This window comes from Gadus morhua, chromosome 4 (assembly GCF_902167405.1).
Source record: "Gadus morhua chromosome 4, gadMor3.0, whole genome shotgun sequence".
NCBI classification, from domain to species: Eukaryota; Metazoa; Chordata; class Actinopteri; order Gadiformes; family Gadidae; genus Gadus; species Gadus morhua.
This window is the reverse complement of record NC_044051.1, coordinates 31,539,559-31,565,548: the sequence shown is the minus strand read 5'-3', so window position 1 is coordinate 31,565,548 and position 25,990 is coordinate 31,539,559. Positions and strand designations below refer to the sequence as shown.

The following is a 25,990-nucleotide window of genomic DNA, read 5'->3' as shown; positions in this document are numbered from 1 at the left end:
TTATCTTGGCTGGCCAAGACTGAAGATGTCCTTTGCAGACAAACTTTTTTTGTTAAGACCAATGGGGTATCCATGGAGACGGGGGAATCACACGGCTCACATCACACACAATGTTGCTCTGCCATCATCTATGGAGATTTTGCCAAGTTTTCAAATCTTGGAGATGAATGAAGTGCGCAAAATGAGGAATGAGTTGATGTGTTTTCTCCACAAACACTTTTAGTCATGTTTATGTCTGAGTGCTGAGCGCTTAAGTCTTGCATAGTACACAAATTGCTTTTTTATCCTCGTGTGACAGCACAGAATCTTAAATTGTGGTTCCGCTACTCTCCACTCACAGTCCTTTTATCGGACTTCTTCCAACGCCGTGATTACTCTTTGATGGTTCTCAGCTTGATTATTGTTCTGCTTTGGAGTAAAAAAAATACCTCTTTGAGTCGCTTTAGAAAACTCATTGTGGATTCCTTTCAAACAGGCTCAACGTCACCAGACCACCACAGCAGGGGAAGGAGTTAACCGCAACCCCTCCACCATCAGACCAGTTCAGCCGGCCAGGGAGAGCCCCTCCTCCTCTGGCACTTCCTCTTCATCGTCGTCGTCTTCGTCATCATCATCCTCATCCTCATCCCCTTCTTCTACAAACGGGACATCTGTGCAGTATGTGCCTGTAGTCAGACCTGCCCTACCTAAAGGTAACCCTTCAACACTTTTGTAAACAAGAATGAATCCTAAGATAAAGAGTTATGGTCTGTTATTTCATTCTGAACATGTGGATTTTTTCTGTGTTTGCCGGTTATTGTCTGTTGGTTGTGGCTTTCTTTCCAGTATCGTTGGCTTCGGTCTGCTCTGAGATTGACAGTTTATTTACTAATCTCACAACTAAGACTTTAGGTTCATATCTCAGGTCTGAAGGCAGACGAGCCCTCATCGCGCTAAATGGAGCGTTTCGCATTCATTCGCGTCACATTTGTAGCGACCAATCATGTTGCAGGAGGCAGTGATCTGTAAGCAGGTAGTTGATGATCATAACTCACCAGGTAGTCGTCAACTGTAAAACATTGTCTGTAAAATCGATTCAATACCGTGTGGACTGGCCAATGAAGAAACAAACACAATAAAACCTCTCTCTGAAGAATTCATCCACTCAGCCAGATTTGTTTTCTTCTGTCTCCTTAACGACACAGGAAACAAGGTGTAGGTCTGAGCTGCAGTAGTCGGTTTCCTGCCCAGGCTCTCTGCCGTCTCCCTCTTTGAGTCCTGCTATAACATAGCTGGACTACTGTGACCCAGACTACTTATATACTAATACAATAAAATGAAAAGGAATCCAATAGCTTATGTTGTCCAAGCTTCTTGGTCTTCTAGACCCTTTTTATAGTCACTCTTATTTCAATCGCTTTGACCACTTTGACTCCTTTTAGCCCCTTTTAAGTTGCGTTGGATAATAATCTGCTTAATGCTCATCCTTTGTCGTCGTTTGCTTCTGTCTGCCCCGTTTAATTCTCCAGGGTCCCCTCACGTCACTTATCCGTTGCGTCTCAACCACAGATTAAATCCTACATTCATCTCCACTTTCATCCTCTTTATTCGTCTCTTCAACTTCTTCCTCTCTTCTCATTGGTTCATTCCCATCCTCCAGAGTTCGCCCCCTTGGACCCCCGCTGTGGGCTGGTCTTGGACCAGGGGCCGTGCCGGGACTACAACATCCGCTGGTACTACGACAAGCAGGCCAACGCCTGCGCCCAGTTCTGGTACGGCGGCTGCAACGGCAACACGAACCGCTTTGACACGGAGGAGGAGTGCAGGCGGACATGTGTGATATCCACAGTGGCGGGCACGCTCTGATGAACCGTCATGCCACGAGCTGCCACGCCCCTTTTTACATTCAGTCGCTCATTCACTCACTCGTATGACATTTATGCATTAGGCCGCTCACTCACTCACGCACTCACTCACTAAGATAACGTGTTCACGTGTTCTTCGTTCACTCATTCCTACGGCAGTTACTGATTAAGACGAGTCTCCATTTGCATTCACTCATTCACTCACTCATATGACATTTATGCATTAGACTGCTCACTCACACACTCACTCACTCACGAAGAGGGCATTCACGTTTTTATCAATTAAATCACTCGTATGGCAGTTACTGATTAGGATGATGATGCTTTGCATTCACTCATTCAGTCATTCATTCATTTACTCCCTCGTATGACATTTATGCATTAAAACATTCACCACCTCACAAAAATAACTTGTTCACATGTTCGCCTGTTCACTCACTCGTATGGCAGTTACAGATGAAGACGATTACCCATTTGCATTCCCTCATTCATTCATTCATTCACTCACTCATATGACATTCATCCATTCAGTCGTTAATTTACTCACTCGCATGACATATATGCATTAGACCGATCACTCACTCACTCACTCAGCAAATTAACTTTCACATGTTCATCCGTTCACTCACTCATATGGCAGTTACTGATTAGGACGATGATCATTTGCATTCACTCATTCATTCGATCACTCATATGACATTCCTCCATTCACTCACTCGTATACATTGACGTATTCATCCATTCACTCTCTCAAATGACACTTGCTCATCAATAGAATGAGCCATTTTACATTCATTAATTCATATATCATTTTAGTAATCATCCATTAATTTACTCAAATGGCATCACTTATTCACACATTAAATCACGCCCTCACTCACTTATATAACATTCATTCGTTCATTTACTTGCTCATGTAAACATTGACCCACTCATAACATTCACCCATGCACTCAATCACTCATATATATCCTTCCAGTATACAGTTGTCCATTCGCTCACTCATTAAACTGTTGCGTATTCATTGACATTGCTCGGGCATTCATGACATCACATTGACTCACAAACTTATTCAGAAGAAATTCATGTCATGCAACCCACACTACGATCATCCGGTAAAACCATTCTCTGCTGTACCCCCATAAGAGGTTTTATGGGTCTGTAATGTGAACCAGTAGTACTTCTCCGTTCTTGTGAGGTTAAATACAACAACCATGTGTCTAGATTTCAGTTGGAGAAAGAGTGGGGAGGGGTGTGGCTGATTCCGTCAATACATAACGCGGTTGTCAAAAAATATATTGTTTTACACCGATGTTTGATATGTCACCATCTGGCGTGGAAAGAAAGGAAATACACGGCAAACCACCCATCACGCCAGCCCCACCCAGTATATATATACATATATTTATACCACTTATCACCTCCATGCGATTATACTTAAACCCAGTAGGAAGAACCTTCCAGCGTTTGAGGGTTTGATCAACGCCTCTGGTTTGAATCTCTGGTGGAGTTTCTTTTAATATAGTTGCAGGGTCCCGAGATGCTTGTAACCTTCCAGAGGGTTCTATCAGGTGCTACACACAAGGTTATACACAAGGTTACACACAAGCTGACCTCACGCTGCCCATGTAGCGAAAGCATTATCCATACAGTACTGTTACTGCTTTTTGAATTTACCTGTATTTTTCCGTACTGTGTTTTATACTGGGACAGGAGGTTTGTAATTTACAATTTGTAAGCGTTTTATATTAAGGTCAAGCAGGAAGACGGCTCCACAATAATCTTTATTTTTTTGTGTATTTTTGTATGTAGGTCTGAGGATACGTAATTTTGCGTTGTGATTGTTGTTTTCGTATTGTATGTTGGTCTTTATTAATAATGTGACGTCAGTTTGTGTTTGTTATGTTGCCACACAAAGAATTTGTAAAAAAATAATAAAAAAAAGATGAAAACTTAAATGTAGTAATATTAGAGAGATTAACACATACGCACACACACACACACACACAGTTGTATACTGCCCCTTTACTGTTGTGTTAAATGCTCCGAATTGCTAAAATTGGGGCGGGGGGGGGGGGCAATGACCCGAGTTGTCAGTCCCGTCAACTACCGGAGATCACTATGAGGTCACTTCCTGTGTTCAACCGTGATGACGTCATCCTGTCAGATCCACCTGGGACCATCTGTGAATCCAGAATCATTTGACATTTCGGATGAGGTCAAAGGCTATTTAAAATATTGGATTTCTGCGCTCGTATCCACGACCCAAAGGAAATGTAATTTTTGAAAAAATAAACGAAAACTAAAGAAATTCAACAACTTCTGAATGCTTGTGTTCCTTTGCAGCTTTGGCGGGGTAATTGTGCCTGCTCCGAGTCTGATTGCCTATCGGCCGACTCGAAGGCACAATACGACATGTTGCTGGGCTTAAATTACACACTAGACGCCCAGAGTCTCCTACTGGCGGAGGGGGATCTATCTTTAGTCGCGCACACACACACACACCCACACACACACACACATACACACACAGACACACACACATACACACACAGAACTTGTTATCTAACACTCTTTTCCTAGGACTTTAAATACTCTCCCTTTAAGTCCATACTGATTCATTCCCTGTGGACGGAGATTCAATGTTTCCTGACACACACACTGGATTCGTATTTTAAAGATGCAGTCCCCAGCCCCTGCAACTGAAAACAACATATATATACACCAAACAAAGGAATACTGAAGGGTGTAATCGAATATGTCCGGGAAGTTTTGCTCATTCAGAGCATAAAATATGTTAACCGGAGAAAAAGCCATGTACACACACACACGCCTGCAAACACACACACACACACACACACACACACACACACACACGCATATATGCAAACACACACACAAACATACACACATATACACACCCACACAAACCCACCCACACACACATACACACACACACACAAACACACGTAGAAGCTGACTTGGTCAGTTTAAAACAATAATCCAAAAGACTGTTTATGTGAGTACGTGTGTGTTGGGGGCAAAGGGCAGCCATTTTGCTTATGGGGGGGCGGGGGGGCAGAACAGCAAGTATCTCGCTCATCTGTTGTCCAAGCAGCTGCTCGCTCTCGCCGTCTATTTTAAAATCTATTCTTAGCACTGCAGACTCTACTACTCGTAACAATCAACGCCTACCTAAAGCTAAAGGTAACCCAAGTTAACCCAAAGCTAACCAAAAGCTAGCCTAAAGCTTGGTGTTCTGTATTCCCTGTGAGTCCTCGTTTCTGCTACCGTGGATGAAGGTTGTTCCTAGAAAGAGCTTGACCACACCGTGGTCCTAAAACCGAATTTAACGGAATTCACACAGATGAATGAACGAGGGAGGAGCTGGCAGGGATGGTACCGGAGCATCAAAAACTTGACCTTGTCTGCGTTAATGCCGCTGCATTAGCACACCAACACAAATCCCTCGACGCAACACGCTATTAAAAGTAGAATGATACTACTTACTTCGGGGTACTGACTCATGGGGCTGGTGGTGGGGGAGGCGTGTCCCTGGACTGAACCCCCCCCAGTCCCTGGCCCTTTTCCCCTTCCCCCAGTTGCTTCCTTCAGTCTGGACATAGCAGCTGCACGGGCCCCAGTGTAAGCGCCCAATGGGGTTAGCTAGTGGTAGCTAGCTGTGCCCAGGCGCTTCAGAGGCAGGGGTGGTTGTAGCCTGAGGTTAGGAGGGGCAGAGCAGCTATATTTAGTGTGGAGCGTCAGGGCTTTGGGGGGGTGGGTGAGCCCAAGATTAGGTTTCAGGGTCTTCAGCCGGGCAGCCTTTCTGCTCCCCTGTCCTTTCCAGCCGGTGACGGAGCACCAAGAGGACCTACCTGCCGCATACTCCTAGTATCTCTCTCGCTCTTTCTCCCGTGTTTCTCCTCCCCCTCCCATCACCGCATCCATCCACCATGGAGCCCGGCGCCATCAAGGAGGAGCTGCGCTTGTTCCAGAGCACCCTGCTCCAGGACGGGCTAAAGGAGCTGCTGAACGAGAACAAGTTTGTGGACTGCAGCCTGAAGGTGGGCGACCGAAGCTTCCCCTGCCACCGGCTCATCATGGCCGCCTGCAGCCCCTACTTCCGGGAGATCTTCTTTGGCGAGGACGGCAAGGAGCTGGAGGACACCAAGGAGGTGGTGCTGGAGGACATAAACCCCGGCATCCTTGACATGGTCATCCGCTACCTTTACTCGGCGGAGATCGACCTGACGGACGACAACGTGCAGGACATCTTCGCCCTGGCCAACCGGTTCCAGATCCCGTCGGTGTTCACCGTGTGCGTCAACTACCTCCAGAAGAAGCTGTCGCTTGGCAACTGCCTGGCCATCTTCCGCATGGGCCTGGTGCTCAGCTGCCCCCGCCTGGCGGTGGCGGCGCGCGACTACGTGGCGGACCGCTTCGAGCTGCTCCACGACGACGAGGAGTTCCTGCAGCTGGCCGCGCACGAGCTCTTCGCCGTCATCGGCGGGGACTCGCTCAACGTAGAGCGGGAGGAGATGGTGTTTGAGTTTGTGATGGCGTGGGTGCGCCACGACAAGGACAAGCGGCTGCCCGTGCTGGTCGACGCCTTCGACTGCATCCGCTTCCGCCTCATGCCCGAGAAGTACTTCAAGGAGAAGGTTGAGGCCGACGAGATCGTCAAGGCCAGCCCCGAGCTCCAGAAGAAGATCCAGGCGGTCAGCGACGCCTTCAAGGGGAAGCTGCCGGAGGTAGTGCCCAAGCCGAAGAAGGAGGGCGAGGAGGGGGCGGTCAACGGCGACGAGGAGGAGGTGGAGGAGGAGAGCCTCCTGCCCGGCTACCTCAACGACAGCCGTCGGTTGGGGATGTATGTGCGGGAGTTCATCGTGATGATCAGCGACACGGCGGCGGTGGCGTACGACGTGGCGGAGAACGAGTGCTTCCTGGCCGCCATGTCGGAGCAGGTGCCCCGCAACCACGTCAGCACCGTTTCCACGAACAACCAGCTGTACATCATCGGCGGGCTGTTCGTGGACGAGGAGGATAAAGACGCGCCCCTGCAGTGTTACTTCTACACCGTAAGAAATGCAACTCCCCTTCCCTAACTTTATGTAAGGGACATAAAGGAACAATATGGGGGGGGTAAAAGTAGATTTGTATTTCCCCATTCCCTGGGTTTATAGTTTATTGTTTTTATACATAATATATGTACATCTTAAAGAGTGGTATATTGATATAGCTTATTGTGTTTCAGAACTGTAATTTACGTAAGACTCGTTAAACCCCACATTGCCCATTACTTTTAAGTCAGTCAATAGTGTGCAAAACTCATGGTATTAAAAACCTTCATTACTCACAGCCCCCTGATTATCACAGTAGGATTCAAAAGCCTTTTAGTACTTAGTTTGACTAAGTGAACGCTGATGTGATCAGGTTTAGCTGACACGACACTCCCCTGACTGTGGATTCAATCATTTGTCTGACAGTTGGACCCGTTGATGTCAGAATGGACGGCCCTTCCTCCGATGCCGTCACCTCGGTGCCTCTTCAACATCGGAGAGAGCAACAACATTCTGTTCGCCATCGCTGGAAAAGACCTCCAGTCCAACGAGTCCTTGGACACCGTTATGTGTTTTGACGTTGAGTGAGTGATGAGTGGTTGCCATTGTTTTCTCCTTCTTCCTCTTCTGTTTAGCTGTTTTCATCTGACCTGAGTCACTGACATGACATGATAATTACAATGGAGGACCATAGCTAGGCAAATATTAGGCTAGCTGCTTGAGAATTTAGCTGCATTTTGCTGCATTTACTAATGTGTCTGATAATTTAACAAATTGTTTTATAGTATTTAAATTTGAACACTGTTTTGTATGCTGAATGTTAAAACTATGAACAATGTTTTAGTTTTTATAACTCTTAAAACTTTTCCATAATACAAAATAGACTGACCTAGATATTCAGTTACATAACTTCCAATTAACACTTGCTAACATTAAGTAGATCATTTATGATAGATATAATTAAAGGCTTGAGCTGGAGGCAGAAAATAAATGTCAAAATAAATGTGAGAAACAGGGAAAGCGCCAGAGAGAATGTGATACAGAGAAAGGACAAAAGAAAAGAGATTGGAGTAGAACAAATAGAAGGAGAGAAGGCAGTTCTACGATTTCAATCATCTATTTCAGTCCAAACAGCCACTGATATGCCAGACGTCATGGAGACATTTTAAATCACACAATCTTTGGTGGAATTTTTAAGCAGTGCGGTGCAATGTTGATTTAGTCTTATGTCTATTTTGGATTTTTCCTACAACACTTAATTTGTGTTTCTGAAGCTAGAATTGAACTTGAGATTTTTAGCCCTACTTCATGGAAAACTGTTTATTTTGACATTATTGATCAGTGTTCATTAATAATGTATTTTATCGCTTTATTGACAGAAAGACAGACAGACAAACAGACAGACAGTTGAAGGATGAAAGACAGACACACAGATGGATTGATGTAAAACAAATTGATAATGTTTAGCTAATGTATTTTTGTTCTCCAGCAGGTTGAGGCTGTAGGTTGACAGATATGAAGTAGATATTGATCATGCATGGATATTGACAACGTGCATTTTACTTACCCTTTAATAAAGAAGATACATAATGTAGCTAATGACAACATTAGTCAGTGGATGCGTAATCCCGCTGATGTTCATGTATCCTCATTTACTGATTGTGTGCAGGAAGATGAAGTGGAGTGAGTCCAAAAAGCTCCCACTGAAGATCCATGGCCACTCTGTGGTCTCCCACGAAGGTCTAGTCTACTGCCTGGGAGGCAAGACAGACGACAAGTGAGTAAACGTGTGTACTAATGAATGAATGAACGACGGACGTAACGGTGAATGAGTGAATTGGTCAATGAATTGGGCTTGGTAGCTTGCTTGCGGGATTAATGCAACCAAGAGGGACTCCATTAAATATTTCATGAATATTTCATTCATTCATGTATTGATCTGTTTGTTGGTTCCTAAGAAGAATCAATGATGGATGAAATGAGTGAATTATCTAAGTTGGCCTACTTTAAATAAGGTATACGTGATACATGCCTGCTGTATGTCCGTGTGTCTGTGTGTGTGTATGTGTGTGTGTTGACCACATTCTGGCAGTCCCAGCTGTCTGTGACACATCACTCTGCTTGTCAATCTACCACCAGGAAAGCAGCAAGCAGCCGTTACCATTAAAATACCATCTGCTATGCTAACATGCTAATACTTCCATTCATTGAATGAACGAAGCATGAATGAATGAAGTATAGCCTACTTCTTCACTTTATTAGATATAGGCTACAAAGCATCCAGCGTAGCATCATGTTAATAGCATGGGTCTAAGGTAGTTTAACTTCACAGTAATTAACACTTGCTGGTTTGAATCAACAAGTCTCACCATACATCCTGTTTAATGTCCTTGACTCCTCTCTTGCCTATTATTATCTCTCTTCAATTGCTCTCATGTTGATGTTGAAGCAGGTCTGTATTATGCAGTAGCCTACAGCAGCATATCTGACCCCTCAATAGATAGCTATATAATGCTGCCTTTTCTGTACTTTTTTCTGTTAGAGAGCTACCCATGATATGCCAATTCACATCGGAATTCATTTGAGTAGATTAAGTTTGCAAACTAAGATCATCATGATTGATGATATTTTGATAATTAAAGAAAGCAACTTTGCTTGAATAGCAAACGGCCACGTGGTTTATAAAGCATGAACCACATATAAACAACATAAAACATACAACATTTGAAACTCCTTTAATTTGTCTTTTTGTGGCCGACAGCAAAGCACTCAACAAGATGTTTGTGTACAACCACAAGCAGTCTGAGTGGCGGGAGCTGGCCGCCATGAAGACAGCCAGGGCCATGTTTGGCACCGTCATCCACAACGGGAAGATCATCGCGGTGGGAGGAGTCAACGAGGAAGGCCTCAGCAGCATGTGCGAAACATACGACTTCGCCACAAACAAGTACGTTAACCCCAGTTCAAGTGTGAGGGAAAATTGCCCCTTAACAGATCCTTTGACAAATTAACCTTTATTGGTCGAAGGACCGGTTGAGTTTTTTTCGGGGCATATTTAATGATGACAAATGTTTGCGTTTGGTGGCCATGCTAAAGCTCAGTAGCCTAGGTGCTAGCACTGTAGCTACATTTCTCCATATAAACAAAGGCATTTAGCAGAATACTTGCATTGGCTAAGTATCACATAGTATAGCATATATACAAGAAATACACTAGCTAAACAATAGTATAAGCTACAACACAGTATGCTATAAATAAGATACACGCTATACTATACACTGTAACACAATTTAACTTATACAACATCATCTATTCAATATAAGTTATGCATGCGCTACAAGCTAAATATGGTAAACTATATATATATAAGATACCCGCTATAGGCCTACTATACACAATAACAAAACAACACAATGTATATTAAACAACATCACCTATTCAATATAACTTATATACGAGCTACAAGCTAATTATGTTAAACTAGTTAAAAGATACACTGTAAACAAAATAAATTCTATATCAACTAAAAGCTAAATCATTTAAACTATATAGCCACGACATCCAAAACACTGAAAAGCACCTCACGATGGTTGTCATGGCGACGGTCTAGGTGGGAGCCCTTCACAGACTTCCCCCAGGAGCGCAGCTCGGTGAACCTGGTGTCCACGGGGGGCTCCCTGTACGCCGTGGGCGGATTCGCCATCGTCCAGATGGAGAACAAGGAGGTGGCGCCCTCCGAGGTCACCGACGTCTGGCAGTAAGCGGCTGACTCACACACACACACACACACCGGGCAATGCTATAGATATATATACACACTGTGGACTCTGTGTACTTTGATGACCTTAACACTGCTCGTCCTCTGCCTACTTCTGCCTCCTCTTCCTCCTCGTCTTCGTCCACGTCCTACTCACCGTCTCACTACTCATCCTCCTTCTCTTGTTCTCCCTCATTTTCTTCCTCTCCAACTTCCGCAATTATCTCCCACTTCTTCCTTGTCCTCCTCTTCCTTCTCTTCCTCATCCTCCACTTCATCCTCCTCCTGCTCCTCCTCCACTTTCTTCACTACTTCTTCCACCCCCTCCTCTTCCACCTCCACCTCCTCGTTCTCCACCTTCTCCTCGTCTTCCTCAACCCTCCACCTCCACCTCTTCGTCCACCACCTCCTGCTCCTCCTCTTACACCTCCTCCTCCTCGGCCATCTCCTGCTCCTACTCTACCTCTTCCTCCTCCTCTTCCACCTCTTCCTCCTCCTCCACCTCTTCCTCCTCCTCCCCATTCTCCTCCTCCTCCTCCCCATTCTCCTCCTCCTCCTCCACCTCCTCCCCATTCTCCTCCTCCTCCTCCACCTCCTCCCCATTCTCCTCCTCCTCCTCTTCCTCCTCCTCCATCTCTTCCTCCTCCTCCTCCTCCGTCAGGTATGAGGCTGATAAGAAGGAGTGGAGCGGTATGCTGAGGGAGATGCGCTACGCCGCGGGGGCGTCCTGCGTGCCCATGCGTCTCAACGCCGCCAGGATGCCAAAGCTGTAGAGAACCCCCCCCCCCCCCCCCCCATCCCTCCCGGCCCCCATCCCTCCCGGCCCCCGACCCTCCCCGCCCACCCTACACACACACACACACACACACACACACACACACGCACACACACACGCACACACGCACGCACGCACGCACGCACACACACACACACACACACTTTCTCTACCTTACCTTTCTACCCCTTCCCTTCTACCGTTCAAACCAAACGGCTTCATCCTCCCACAATGCATTGCAACAGCCCTTTCCAGAGAACCATTCTGGATGTATGTTTCTGAAGTTTGATCGCTTTTGCTGTTTTTTAACGTCTTCTTATTTTATTTCTATCCTTCTTTTTTTTTGGCCTGTTATCTTCTCTCTTCTCTTTTTGGGCATACTTTATTTATTTATTTTGCCTTATATTTTCTTATTCCTTCTTTCTATCTTCCTTCCTTCCAATATGTCGCATTCTTTCTTTATTTCCTTCTATCATTCTTTATTGCCACCTATGTTTTTCTCTCCCTTTCTCTCTCTCTCTCTCTCTCTCTCTCTCACGCTCTTGGTCTATCTCTATGTCTCTCTGTCTTTGATGCTATATAAAAGACTGCACCCCAATACACATCAACATCAACCCCACACACACAGACACACATACTGACACACTGAAAACACAATTAGATCAATCGTTTAAATTGAATTTGAATTAAATTAATAAAAATGTTATTTCTAGCTCTTTGTTTTGTAAAATAAACATTTGTAAACCTGTGTGTGATTTTTGTGTTGGTTTGGTGTTGTATTTTTGACAGAAATCAGCTTGAGGAATTGCAAAACCCAAACTAAACTGAACAAAAAAGTCTAAGATTTACTTTAAACTAATTTAATATCCTTTAAGTTAAATTGGTATATTTAGGTCAATTATCAAGTATTCCTGGACACAGCCAAACACTTCCTTGGCGGTTTCCTGTAATATCTGGTAAAATATGTGTGTTGAAGTTTAGGGATTAGCTTTTCCTGGTAATCACTAACCTGTTTGAGACTGGACACCGAAACCAATTTCTCATCAGAAAATTCCTCTGTGGATGATTCACTAACGGGCTGTCTTATTTCCTGTATCTTGCTTTCAGTCTTTCATCAGACATTGTTGTGTTGGAAACCCCCACAACTTTCTCCTATGAGAGATGTGCCAAAGCAACGTTTGAATAAGCTTAGCTCACAGTATGTTTACATTGCTTTAGGATATTACAGTACAAACATAATTTGACTCATTCTGTTGTACAAGCCCTACCTACAAGGTGATGACTTATCTCATACACACACTTCTAACTCACAGGTTGACAGACACACACGCTCAAAGCAGGGACGTCGTTAGGCCTATTTTGGGGGGGGGGTAAGCCCCCCCCTTGATGTTCAAAAGGCCCCCCTACAATTAATTTTTTGTCAAGGAAATCGTAACATGCCTGCACTTAACATAATGCGCCAGAATATGCGTTGAAATAAATACTAATACAATTAGAAGTTGTCTTTAATTTGGATTAAAAAATAATCTGAGAGCGCATAGATGGATACATTTTCTAACCTATTTTCCTTGAACTCACCCCAATATGTACATTTACATTTAGGGCATTTAGCAGACGCTTTTATCCAAAGCGACTTACAATAAGTACATTTGTCATAAGAAGTGCAACAATATATCGCTGTCGGTACAGAAAGGATGTTCATAGAACTGCAAGTACAACAATCGCTAGGCTAACCAATTCCTCGTGTTACAGCAATGATAGCAGCTGCTGCAGTTGCTACACAGTTAAGTACTATAATACAATACAATACAACACAATACAATACATTGAACAATGGTGGCAAGAAGGGGGAGGGTGGCTATGCAGAGTCGAGGTGGACTCTGAACAGGTGAGTCTTGAGTCTTTTTCGGAAGATGGTGAGCGACTGCGGTCCTGGGAAACGGCAGGGAGCTCATTCCACCACTGAGGTCCCAAAACCGAGAACAGCTGTGACTTTGCTGAACGGCCTTTGCTATACATATATAATATGTAGAATTAAATCATATAAACTCTGACATTTGTTCAGCTTATTTATATTTTTAAAAAGGAGGACATCCTGAAGACTAAGGAGAGGGAAGCAGGAGGTTTTAAGGCAAGTAAAGAAAAGAGAGTGAGCCAGAAAACAGGCCCTGATAGAATTCGGTGCGCACTACGCACGCACATGCACTTCGGTAACTGCTAGGGGCTAAGCCCTCCCAGCCTCTAAATCCTAGTGCCATCCCTGGCACAAAGACACACGTACAAACACAGACACACACACACACCATACAGACTGGCAGGTTAGCAAACATAGCAAATAGGATGGTGTGGGGGCGTGGCTACAGCAGGGGCTGTGTGGGAATGTGTGTGTTTGTCAAGATGTGTGTGTCATCAGTGACTGCCAGTTGACGGACATGCAGTTTGCTCCTGTAAGTAGCTATTCATTACTTTTGCAAAGCCATAGTCATAGTGCACGTTATGCTTCCAAACAAGTACTGCAGTCCTTCAAATATATCTGGAGCCGTTGTATGTAACAGGCCGTTTATAACTGATCAATAGAGTTACTCTGCTTAGTTGGCGAAGTCATTCTATTTCGCGTGGAGTAATCAGTGATATGGCTGAATAGTTTGAACTGTGGTGTTGTTTAATGAGATTAATGAATCAGTTATGACTGACTTCAATCAATGTGCCCACACTGAGTTTAATTGAGGCGATGATCGATTGTCGAAGCTAGAAAAGACTCAAATTTAACATTTCTTGACGGAAATTTGTGTGTTGCTTTCTGCTGCCTGTGTGTTTATGTTCTTTCAGTTTCTTTCCCTCTTCTGAAACACAGTGTTATAATTGGTTTACCACCATCATCATCATCATCATTACTATTCTGGTTACTCATCTTCACCATATGTGTTTAGAAAGGCGTCTGGAAGGAATAGTTAAGAGAGAACATTGTACGCTCACAGTTGAACGTCAACAACAATTAAAAAAAACGATTGCAAAGTACATGTTGATGAGAATAGAAAACCTACCAAAACTTTAGCCAGTTTTTTTGGGGGTTGGACTGCATATTAACATTACAATGGGAAACTAATTCAATTGCATTCAAATTAATCTCACTATCGCAATGACACTACATTTAATTAAAAATATGTATTTATTGTTTCCTTTTGTGTGTATATCCTTTGCATCGTCTCTTTCTTAAGGATCGATTTTTTCCATATTTTGCCATTGCCAGGACATCATAAATTCCCAACAATTCCTAAAGCATTTCCCCACATTATCGCCTCCCTTTACGTACTCTTACAGTTTTTCTCAATCGTTTAAACAAGTTTTCTGAAACTATAGCTAAATTTCTCAAAACTCTAAACACCTTCAATCCTGATCAGGCCAAAGGACCATATCCACAACAGAGTAGAGCTCACGAGTCCTCTTTAATGCTCTGACACATGATTGAAGTGTTTTGCCAGTTGACTTTGAACAGGTGAGAAGTGAGTTAGACTTTTTGGTAAATAGTTATTGCGTTTTGAAGGCCAGTGTGATCCAGGGGAACCAAGTGTGCTAAATGAGGAGATTTGGGTTAGAGTTTAGCAAAAATGTGAAAACAGTGGAATTTTGCTTAGAGTTCAGCAGTCTGGAGTCTTGTAGTTGATACATGAGCTTCAAAATTCCAGAATTGTGCGCATAGTTCCATTTTTTGTGTGTATACAATCCGTAAAAAAACTGTAACATGTCTTCCTCCCCCGGCCAGACCCCAGTGCCTACCATGCTCTGCCCCATCCTCCAAGATCCCAACAACGCCACAGTCTGCTCCGATGACAAACCGCTACCCAAGGACTACTTCCTTTCCGCCGCCTACAGCCTCCTCTTCGCAGTGGGGCTGGCGGGCAACCTCACCGCCATCGTGGTCTACGTCACCATGCTGCGGCCATGGAAGACCAGCGCCGTCATCATGGTGAACCTGGCCCTGGCCGACCTCCTGCACATGCTGACCCTCCCCTTCCTGGTGCAGTACTACAAAGACGGTGAGACATGGAAGAGCGGCCGCTACATGTGCTACCTAGTGCGCTTCGCCTTCTTCTTCAACCTGTACAGCAGCGTGCTGCTCCTCACCGGCCTGGCCGCCTTCCGCTGGCTGGTGGTGGCCCGGCCTCTCTGTGCGGCGCAGGTGCAGCGCCGCAGCTGGGGCCTGGCTGCGTGCGCGGCGGCGTGGGCGGCCGCCATCGCCCTGGTTGGGCCCATGCTGTACATACTCTCCGCGGGGGATAAGAAAGATGGGAATGGTACCATATGCGTGGACTTTGCCAGCCAGAGGTCTAGGTGTGTGGGGTGGTACAGCCGGGTGCTCACGGCGCTGGGCTTCCTGTTGCCCCTGGCGACGGTGGCGGCGTGCTACGCAGGCATCGTTCGGGAGCTCGCCAAAGGGCCGTACAAGGCCAGCCCCCGCCGTGTTCGCGCCCGGCGGCTGCCCCTGGCCATCCTGGCGGGGTTCGTGGTGTGCTTCCTGCCGTACCACGTGCTCCGCGAGCTGAGGGTGGAGACGGTGCTGGCGCCCGAGGACTGGCCTTGCAAGGCGAGGTGGGGCATCCACGTGGCGTATATAATCTCGCGCCCGCTGGCGGCCGCCAACACCCTGTGCAACCTGGGGCTAAACACGCTGGCCGGGGGGCGGTTCCAGCGGGCCATCTGGCGGATCGTTGGCGCGGGCCGCCGGTGCCTCAACGGGGCTCCGCTCGGGCTGGTGGGCGGCACCGACCAGAAGCTCGCCACCCACAACAGGAGGATGCACGTCGTCAATGCGGCGGTCCAATGCCCGGCGAGAGGGCGGAATGAAGCCGACCGAGAAGCGACGAACGCGAACAACCCTTGGGTGGATGTCGGTAAGAAGACCAGGATGTGACCGATGCAACGTAGTTCCAGAGCACTGTTTTACATGATATTAAAGATGACATATTATACCACCAGGTGTGAGTGGGATTAGCCATCACAAGCCGTTTTGCAAATCTGCCTCTTCTGACATCACAAGTGGGCGTGTCCACCTAGATGTGTGCTGTATAGATCAGTCTACCAGCCTACCCAGTGGGCAGTGGCAAACGTTGCTCATCTATCCGTCATAAATTTAGGTGGACACGCCCACTTGTGATTTCAGAAGATGCCGATTTTCAAAACGGCTTGTAACGGCTAATCACAATCACACCTGGTGGTATAATATCACCTTTGAAATAAATATGTGTGTGGTTCCCATCCTGTATGTTGCACGGTGACACTCAATGTCCTTGGCTCAGTGAGAGTCTCAATACAGGCAGCCTACCAATAATTCTGCAATCATTTTAATCTCAGAATCCTGACTTTAAAATCAGATCTCCAAAAAAAATAATCACATGTGGCCCTTATCCTCTACCGTATATATAGCTATCTCTGTATTATCATATGCTTTGGTTGGCTTGTTTCTTTTGCGTCTCTACCGCAGGTAAAAAATAAAAAAAGATTTCACAGTTCAGCATCTGTTATAGCTCACGCAATGTACCGAAAAAATAATAAAAGCTGTTAAAACGAAAGCGTTTGGCTTTTTTTTTTCTCCAGTGTGAGTCGGGCTCACCTCCTCCTTGAGCTTGCAAAGACCTCAGGCACATTAGTCATGTCCGGCCCCTCTGCAGCGCTGCTACTGCAGAGCGACGCGTGGAGAGCGCCGAACACAGAGGAACCAACTAGGATAGAGTAACACCGGCCCGACGAGATCTACTGCCAACCAGGCAGTCAGCGTCGGTGGTGTTTCTGCACTATAGAAATTTTCCGGAAGATGTTTTCTCTGTCTCCCCTCCTCCTCCTCCCCTCCTGGTCACCGGTAGTAGTTCATCAATAGAAGTTATTTTCTGTGTCTTTTGTTTGTTTTGTTTGCCAAACTAGCCCGCCATAACCATAGTTTATCTTCTACTTCCCCCGGCTGTTCTCTCTCATGGTTTGGTTCTTATTGTAGCCTACAGTAAATTAGACTTTCCTGCTTTATGTTAGAGAAAAAAAAAGAGTCCCCACAGTGAGGGGTGTTAACTGATAGAACAAGTATTAGCTCTTTCTTGCGCTGTGTCTCTTATGTACACTGAACTAACAGTGCTCAAACTAAATCTCAAAAAACGAATAATAGCAAAGGAATAAGATAGAATAGTGGTAATAGTAGAAGGATAAATATTAGTAGTCATTTTTTGTTTAGTTGTGATCATATAGCCTACAGGTATTAGAGTTGCAGAGATCCCAGCAGTGCTAATCTAACTAAACGTCCTCGTCAAATGTATTATGATATAAGAATATCCCAAATTAAAATAAGATTGTTTAAAGTTATTTGTATGTATTTTATATCATCATTAATCATCGCAGCGCTTGCGTAACAATGCTATGCTTTTTTTCCCGTTAAACTCTGAGCTGTTGGAGGAGGGCTGCCATGCTATTTTAAGACAGAGTCATTTCCTTTTCCTCCAACCTTCATTTCCTCCCACTCCTTCCCTCCCCTGGCCTCCTCCCCCTCCTCTCCTGTCCGTTCTCTTCTCCTTCCCTCTCCTCTTTAATGAACTTCCTCGCCTCCTCTATTTCTCCTTTCCACCGTCTCCTCTCTCGCTCCTCTTGTCATTTCTTCCTATCTCTCTCTACTTTCACCTCCGCTACACTTCATTTCTCCTCCTCTCCTCCTCTTGGCATAGTCCTACTCCCTTCTCTCTCTCCCTTACTCCTCTCCTATCGCCCTCACCTCTCACCCCTCTTCGCCTCTCCACTATCTCTTCCCTCTCTCTAATCTCTCCTCCCCTCTTCTGCACTATTCTCTCCTCTCTTTCTCCTTTTCTCTCCCACCCCCCCCCCCCCCCCCCTCAACCCTCACAATCTCCTCTGCTCATATTATGACCTCCTCCTCCACCTCTCCCTGCTCAAAACTTCCCTAAAGCATCCACCCTCAGCTAAATCCCTAAAGCACCACTCCACCAAAGCAAACAAAGGCTCTGTCGGCCCACAAAAGTGTGTTTGGAGCCACAATGGCGTCTCGTTGGGCTCTGCGTTGAGACTGCTCCATGAGTCGTTAGGTAGGAGCCAAATTGAGCACCGTCTGAGCTCTGAATGGTCAGTCTGCAGGTGAACCGGCCCTAATTGGCACCTCACGGCGCGGGCTGCAAGCGTTCCCCTGCTCCTGATGAAAGGACTGGGTAGCCGGGTCCGACGAGAAGGTCTCTCACAGCGGCGTCTCCTCCTCCCTGGCGCGAATCAAAGCCTCATCGATCGTTGTGTATGTGTGAGAGTGTAGGTGTCTGTGTGTGTGTCTGTGTGTGTATGTGTGTGGGTGTGTGGGTGAGTGTATAGGTGTGTCTGTGTGTGTGTCTCTGTGGTGTGTGCCTGTGTGTGAGAGGGAGGGAGTGTATTGGTTTGTGTGTGTCTCTGTGTGTGTGTGTGTGTGTGTGTGTGTGTGTGTGTGTGTGTGTGTGTGTCTGTGTGTGTGTCTGTGTGTGTGTGTGTGTGTGTGTGTGTGTGTGTGTGTGTGTGTGTGTGTGTGTGTGTGTGTGTGTGTGTGTGTGTGTGTGTGTGATGGCACAGATGTATGTGTGTACGTGTGTTTGTGTGTGTGTGTTTGTGTGTGTGTCTGTGATGGTATAGATATGTGTGTTTGTGTGTGTGTGTGTGTGTGTGTGTGTGTGTGTGCGTGTGTGTGCGTGTGTGCGTGTGTGTGTGTGTGTGTGTGTGTGTGTGAGAGAGTGATTTTGGAGGTATTTGTGTGTATGTATCAGTGTTTAGCTCTTTGTGCGTGTACGTTTTTGTATGTGTGTGTGTGTGTGTGTGTGTGTGTGTGTGTGCATGGATGTATTTGTGTTTGACTGTGTTTGAGTGTTTCTATGTGTGGGAGAGTTTGACATTGTTTGTGTATGGATGTGAGCAAGTGTGTATTCGTGTATGACTGTGTGCGTGTGTTTGTGTGTGTGTGTGTGTGTGTGTGTGTGTGTGTCTGTGTGTGTGTGTGTGTGTGTGTGTGTGTGTGTGTGTGTATGTGTGTATCCAATCTCACGTTAATTGCGACCTGTGCAAACATGGCCCCAGTCATTACAATAACCAGTAAATTGCCTCCATAATCAATAGCCTTTGTGCTTTTTAATTCAACACATTTCCTGCAAAAAGAATTGCCTCCATTTTCAGACCTCAGCGATCTATTCAGAGACTCATCGTTCAAAACATCATTGGGGCCGGACTTGGACCTGTAAGGATGCCAAACGCTACCGATTCACCTACATGATATGACATCAGTCAATACGAAGAGACGGTGTGTATGGGGACCGTGAAGTTGACGTCACAACATGTTGTAGCTATAGCGTACGCGCCATCTTTAGTTAGCTCTGTTGGTCTGTTGAGGGCTCAGCCTCACAAGATGGCCGCTCAGCATGACGTAAACTCACATTCCCCGTCTTGGGCGCTTTCTTCAAAGGCGGTTCATTGTTATCTCTTTTCAGTTAGCATTATTATTAATTTCTTCAAACCATTTACACATTAACAGACAATACAAAAAAATAAGCTGAATATAACAAGAAAATGATTCGACATTATTAGGCGGTAATGTTTCAAATATATCCATCTTAAAACATCTTTCGGAAGTCCGCAACTTAGTCCATGCGTTCTGCCCGGTTATAACAGACATGAGAAATTGCTTATTAATGAATCGTTTGCGAGACACGGGAGTGAAACACTGGCAAAGCCTCAGCGTAGCGTCTTGAAGATACATGCTAACTGTTGTCTCTTCATTGATTCGAAAATGCGTTCAAACTGGCCGCAGAACTGTTGGATGGTAATGTGCAATATTCCCCAAATGATCCCAGACACACAAACTGCAGTTTGGCCGAATAATGTTAGAACCACATCCCGCATTTCAGCCCTGGAACTAAAATGGCGTTCTTCTTTCCCCCGCCGTCCCACCTCACCACCGCACCACCTGATTGCTATAATCCTCTGTGGTGGTCGCCTCCCCCATCTCCTCCCCCATCTCCCCCCTCCCCTCCTCTTCATCCTCTTCCTTCTCTTCCTCCTCCTCCCCCTCCTCCCCTCCCCCCCGCCTCCACACGCGCGACAGGAAGCTCCGGTACTGTTTCCTCTGCCGGCGCTCCCGCTGCCATCGCCGCCGCCTTAGCCGCCGCCGTTCCTCCGCCCGCTCCCGCTGCCGCTGCGCGCGGTAGCGCCGCTGGAACAGCTCCCGTGCGTACTCGTACAGCTCCACGTCCAGCGCGTTCAGCGCCGCGATCCTTTGCCGCACCTCCTCGCCCACGCCGGTGCTGGCGGCCCGCGTGTTGTTGGCCTGCGTGAAGGCGCGCAGGAAGCGCAGGCCGAAGGTCCCCTCAAACAGGTACTGCGTCTTGCGCTGGAACTCCGTGAGGCCGAAGAACGCCATGCGGCGCAGGTTGGCCTTGGCGCTGGCCACCAGTGCCCGACCCCTTTGCGGCTCACTGGCGCCCGTGGCGTTGTAGCAGCCCACCAGGCTGAGGTCGGCCAGCATGCGCACCTGCCGGTTGTTGGCCAGGTTGGAGGCGCAGGCGGTGAAGTCGGCCAGGGCTACGCCCGCCCAGTCCTCGCCGGCGTAGCAGGCGGGAAGCTCGTCGCTTGTGGGCGGCCGGCCGTCGCACACGTGAGCCGCCGTCTTCCAGGTGGCGCCGCGCTGCACGTGCTTCCACTCGCTGAGGTAGCGCGACACGGGGTCCCGCAGCACCGTGATGTAGTAGAAGTTCCTGCTGGGGGGGAGGGGGGGGGGGGGGGGGGGGGGGGGGGGGGGGAGGCAGAGGGGAGGCACACAATACAGAGACAGGTCATTATAAAGCAGGTAGGGGTTATATATGGAAGCATATATGTAGCAAAATTCAAATGGCAATGCAATTTGGAATTACATTAAGCATTTGACAATTCATTATGCAATTTTATAATGTAATTTGTAAATACGTTATTCAAAGTGTATTTTAATATGCAAAGTGACAATGCAATCCTCAATTAAATTTGCAAAAGTTATAACAATACAAATAGAATAACATTTTGTCAAATTCTTTGAGTTCCTTTATACAAATTGAAAAGCTATAGCGTCCCCGTGATTGCAATCCACTTCGCCACGCTCCGTTTGTTGCGATATTCAAATGACATTTCAATCCGCAAAACGAACGCTATGCAAAAGATTTGGCAAAACGGAATCCAAAGAGGAATCCAAAGAGGAATCCAAAGAGGAGTCCAAAGAGGAATCCAAATAGGAATCCAAAGAGGAATACAAATAGGAATCCAAAGAGGAATACAAATAGGAATCCAAAAAGTCAATATGCAAAGTGGCAAACGTATCAGCCAATCAACGTCTGGGCTGCAACTACGTCACTTGCTCGTAATTTCCTTGTTCCCTTCTAGTTCGTAGCCTATGGTCCATGGTCACCAATGGAGATTATTGATACGCTCCGAAGTTTGGCCGATGATGTGGAGAACAATCGTGTTGAAGACACAGATGCAGTAGATAGAGTGCGTGTTCTGGGAGATAGGATAGAGGACTTATCCTCACTGGTACGTTTTGACGCCAGTGTGGTATACACAAAGATTTCCCAAGTGCTACAGATATTGGGTGCAAAACATAGGGTCGGGAGACCCACCGTCTCCACCCACTCCTCACCTACAAAGCTCTCCACAACCTAGCCCCCAGTTACCTCTGCGACCAACTCCAAGAATACACTCCCTCCCGCTCCCTCCGCTCAACCTCTGCTGGACTACCATGTATCCCCACATCACGACTCATTACGAATGGGTGCCCGGTCATTCAGCTGTTCAGCACCCAGTGTCTGGAACTCCCTCCCCCCACACATAAAACAGTCATACACCATTACAACCTTCAAGTCACAATTCACCTGTTCAAACTCGCACACAACGTCTAACTGATCACTGTCTTGATTGTTTGTTTGTTTTGTCTTGTTTTAGTTTTATTTATTTATTTATTTATTATTATTATTTTTCCACAATGTGTTGTTTTAAACTATTTATGATAACTTTATGCTCTGTAAGGTGACCTTGGGTGTCTTGAAAGGCGCCCTTTAAATTAAATGTATTATTATTATTATTATTATTATTACTACCGTGGAGATACCCTTGGAGACATTAGAAAGTGACGTCCAGACGCTGATTGGCTGATACGTTTGCCAATTTGCATATTGACTTTTTGGATTCCTATTTGTATTCCTCTTTGGATTCCTATTTGGATTCCTCTTTGGATTCCGTTTTGGATTCCTATTTGTATTCCTCTTTGGATTCCGTTTTGGATTCCGTTTTGCGGATTGAAATGTCATTTGAATATCGCAACACACGGAGCGTGGCGAAGTGGATTGCAATCACGGGGACGCTATAGCTTTGCAATTTGAATAAAGGAACTCAAAAGAATTTGACAAAATGTTATTGTATTTTTATTGTTAGAACTTTTGCAAATGTAATTGAGGATTGCATTGTCACTTTGCATATTAAAATACACTTTGAATAACGTATTTACAAATTACATTATGAAATTGCATAATGCATTGTCAATTGCATAACGTAATAACTTATTGAATTGCAAATTGCAAATTGCATTGCCATTTGAATTTTGCTACATATATGCTTCCATAATTAAGAGCAGGTAGGGGTTATACAGTACAGAGACAGGTCATTATGGAGCAGGTAGGGGTTAGACAGTACAGAGACAGGTCATTGAGGAGCAGGTAGGGGTTTTACAGTACAGAGACAGGTCCTTAAAGGGATACTTCACCGATGGAGATATGAAGGTTATGAAGTAAATAATTCTATGTATTATAAATGTGGGAAAGAAAATTGAAATCGGTTCATCCTAGCCTGAGAAAAGGCAGAAAGTGTCTCTCTGGCTCAAGCGTAAGAAATCCTCCAACTACCACAGTGCATTGCGCTCGTTGCAACGCCAGCCTGTTTCCGTTTGGAATGGGAAGGACCCGTTATAATAATAATAATTCATCATATTTATATAGCACTTTTCAATGACCCAAAGACATTTACAGTGAAGGGGGGGGGGGCCTAACTCACCACCACAAGTGCGTAGCACCCACTTGGGTGATGCACGGCAGCCAATCTGCGCCAGAACGCTCACCACACACCAGCTTGAGAGGGAGGGAATTAATAATGAGTCAGCCAATTGTACAGGAGGATTATTAGGGGGGCCAGATTGAATGAGCCTGGTTGGGCCAGGACACCGGGGAAACCCCTACTCTTTACGATAAGTGTCCTTGTATCTTTTATGACCACTGTGAGTCAGGACCTCGGTTTTACGTCTCCTCCAAAGGACGGCACTGGGGCATCGGGATTGATGAGTGAAGGGGCCAGAGGGAAGAGTGCCACCTATTGGCCATCACCGGACACCACTTACAGCACCTGGAATTCCCAGGCCTGACCCTGCTTCAGGCACGTGCAGAGGGGGGGGCTATGGGTGCCCGAGCCCCTGCCCTTTCCCCTCGAAGGACCAAAGTGCCCTTTTGATTGGTCGTTTAAATTGTCAATGCATTGTAAAATTACACATTAACCTGTGAATCAATTATTCAAGTATAAAAATGTCTAAAAGTAATGATACAGAAGTAAAGTTTGTACTTTGTAGCCTCGTTTACCGGCGCTCAGTGCGCTGCTGCCGCTGAGTGACGTCATAGGCTATCAACGTGACCTTTCACAATTTGCCTGCCTGCAAGAAGCGCTTGTTGTTTTAAGAGACGGTGCAACGCAGGGTACGATCACTACAGAGTCAGACACAGACAGTTGTTTCCAAAACCATAAAGTTGATAATGCTAAATAAACTGTAACAGTTATCTCGTTTTGTAGCGTCATTTTGAAGTATAGGCCTATGTTTGCCAGCAAAAGCTTTTCAACAAGCATTGTTTTAACTGACCTGTGAAAGTGGCTACCGCTCGGTTTATTTTATATAGCCTACCAGCTAGCTATACAGCTAACCTATCTGGGAAACCTTTTGAAATTGCAAAGGGAGAGCATACATCGTTATATTTAATCTGTATACTCTGTAGTAACTACTTGGCCACATGACATGGCCAAATCCGTTTCATGTCTACTCTTTCTCAGTGCCTCTGGCAGAACGGGGTGAAATTAGTTTTATATTCAACATTCGTCGATTTTCCGGGGTTTTATCTGTAATAGCGTCAAGTGCTTAGGGACCGTCAAAAAAGTGCAACGTCATTTTTTTAATTCTTAATAACTCACTCGAAATTCTTCCTATCAACATCAAACCACTTCTGATGTGTTTATGTACTCGTTTTGTAGTCCCCACTACCCCTTGTTTTAAAGAAAAACTTTTAATTGTTTTTTAAAAAATGCAAAAGTTTTCAGTGCATGTATTGCATCCATATTTAAGGCTTTATTTTTAACAGCTCACTTGTTCTTATAGATATCAACACCAAACCACTTCTGGTGTGTTCACAAACTCATTGTGGAGTTCCCACCCCCCTGTGTTTAATAGATACATATACATTGTGTATAGTTAGGCTAATTCATATTCAAGGCTTTTATTTTGTAATAGCTTAATTGTTTTTATAGATATCAACACCAAACCACTTCTGATGAGTTCATGAACACACATGTGCCCTTTTTTGAATTTGAGCCCCTGCCCCTCAAAGGGTCTCTGCACGGCCCTGCATAGCTTCCGAGATCAGACGAGATTGGGGGTGTTCAGGGTGGTATGGCTGCTATTTTATTAGCGCGAGTGGTAGCGCGAGCAAACTTTGTGTATCCCTGTGATACGTTGACTAGTTTAGACTTCTGCCCTCGTTTTTTCAAACGCCTCATTTTTATATTACTGTACAGCATCAAGCAGGTAGGGGTCAGACACTACAGAGACGGGTCATTGAGGAGCAGGTAGGGGTTGGACAGTACAGAGACAGGACATTAAGAAGTAGGTAGGGGCTGGAAAACCAGGTCACGTTTATTCTGAAAACATTACAACGTTTTTGACTATAGAAGTGGAAGTCGAGGCTTAGCCTTCTGTCATTGTTTCCAGAAGTCATCTATTGTTATCAGGATTGTCAGATGCTAATTGGTTCACACTGTGAACCAACAATCGTCAGGCAATTATTTTCCAACAGGAAGGGTGATGAAGACTGGCAGGTTTTCCCTTTCTTTCTAATCAGTACGGCTTCCTGTCCAAGCACATAAATGTATATGTCTCTCCCTCATTTCAAGATTTGTATGATGTAAAGGTGACAGTCCTCCAACTCAGAAATAGCCGTTCCATCAACATCAACGAGTGGAGCAATTTGAAGGAAGTGTCATTTTAATAAAGTGAAGAAGAATTTGAGCAATATTTCTTTATTTTTAGTTCAAGATTTATTTTGTTTCGTGGCTCTGTGTGGTGGATGTCAAAACTGGTGATTGACATATTCAAATTCCAGGTTACCTTATCGGACAATTGTGGCTAATATTTACCATGAATGATAAAGGCTATGTTTTTTAACAACAATTGGATTTGTGTAATTTTGTTGTACTGCCTTCTATGTAACCATTTAGTCTTGCACAC

General features: G+C 45.5%; 4 protein-coding genes across 5 annotated transcripts in view; 3 read left to right on the top strand and 1 right to left on the bottom strand.

The window, feature by feature from the left end:
- Positions 1 to 4,164, top strand: part of LOC115542159 (collagen alpha-1(XXVIII) chain) — a 56,035-nt gene extending 51,871 nt beyond the window's left edge. For both annotated transcript variants that reach the window (XM_030354313.1, XM_030354312.1), the window contains exons 34-35: positions 476 to 692; positions 1,640 to 4,164. In XM_030354313.1, the coding sequence (XP_030210173.1) occupies positions 476 to 692; positions 1,640 to 1,845 (423 nt within the window). In that variant the 3' untranslated portion in view covers positions 1,846 to 4,164. The remainder of the gene's footprint in view (positions 1 to 475; positions 693 to 1,639) is intronic.
- A 1,292-nt stretch (positions 4,165 to 5,456) lies between these two features.
- LOC115542920 (kelch-like protein 41b) lies at positions 5,457 to 11,451 on the top strand. Its single transcript, XM_030355423.1, has 6 exons — positions 5,457 to 6,922; positions 7,331 to 7,488; positions 8,574 to 8,681; positions 9,666 to 9,851; positions 10,515 to 10,661; positions 11,323 to 11,451. Exons 1-6 carry the CDS (start codon positions 5,798 to 5,800, stop codon positions 11,432 to 11,434), a joined length of 1,836 nt encoding a protein of 611 aa, XP_030211283.1. The 5' UTR covers positions 5,457 to 5,797; the 3' UTR covers positions 11,435 to 11,451.
- Positions 11,452 to 13,721: 2,270 nt separating this feature from the next.
- On the top strand, positions 13,722 to 16,494 carry LOC115542761 (2-oxoglutarate receptor 1). The gene is made up of 2 exons (XM_030355171.1): positions 13,722 to 13,883; positions 15,200 to 16,494. Exons 1-2 carry the CDS (start codon positions 13,869 to 13,871, stop codon positions 16,346 to 16,348), a joined length of 1,164 nt encoding a protein of 387 aa, XP_030211031.1. The 5' UTR covers positions 13,722 to 13,868; the 3' UTR covers positions 16,349 to 16,494.
- A 3,985-nt stretch (positions 16,495 to 20,479) lies between these two features.
- Positions 20,480 to 25,990, bottom strand: part of LOC115541346 (heparan-sulfate 6-O-sulfotransferase 3-B-like) — a gene marked incomplete at its 3' end in the record, with an annotated part of 18,935 nt that continues 13,424 nt past the window's right edge. Inside the window, exon 2 of the mRNA XM_030353021.1 lies at positions 20,480 to 21,188. Coding sequence (XP_030208881.1) covers positions 20,480 to 21,188 — 709 coding nt within the window. The remainder of the gene's footprint in view (positions 21,189 to 25,990) is intronic.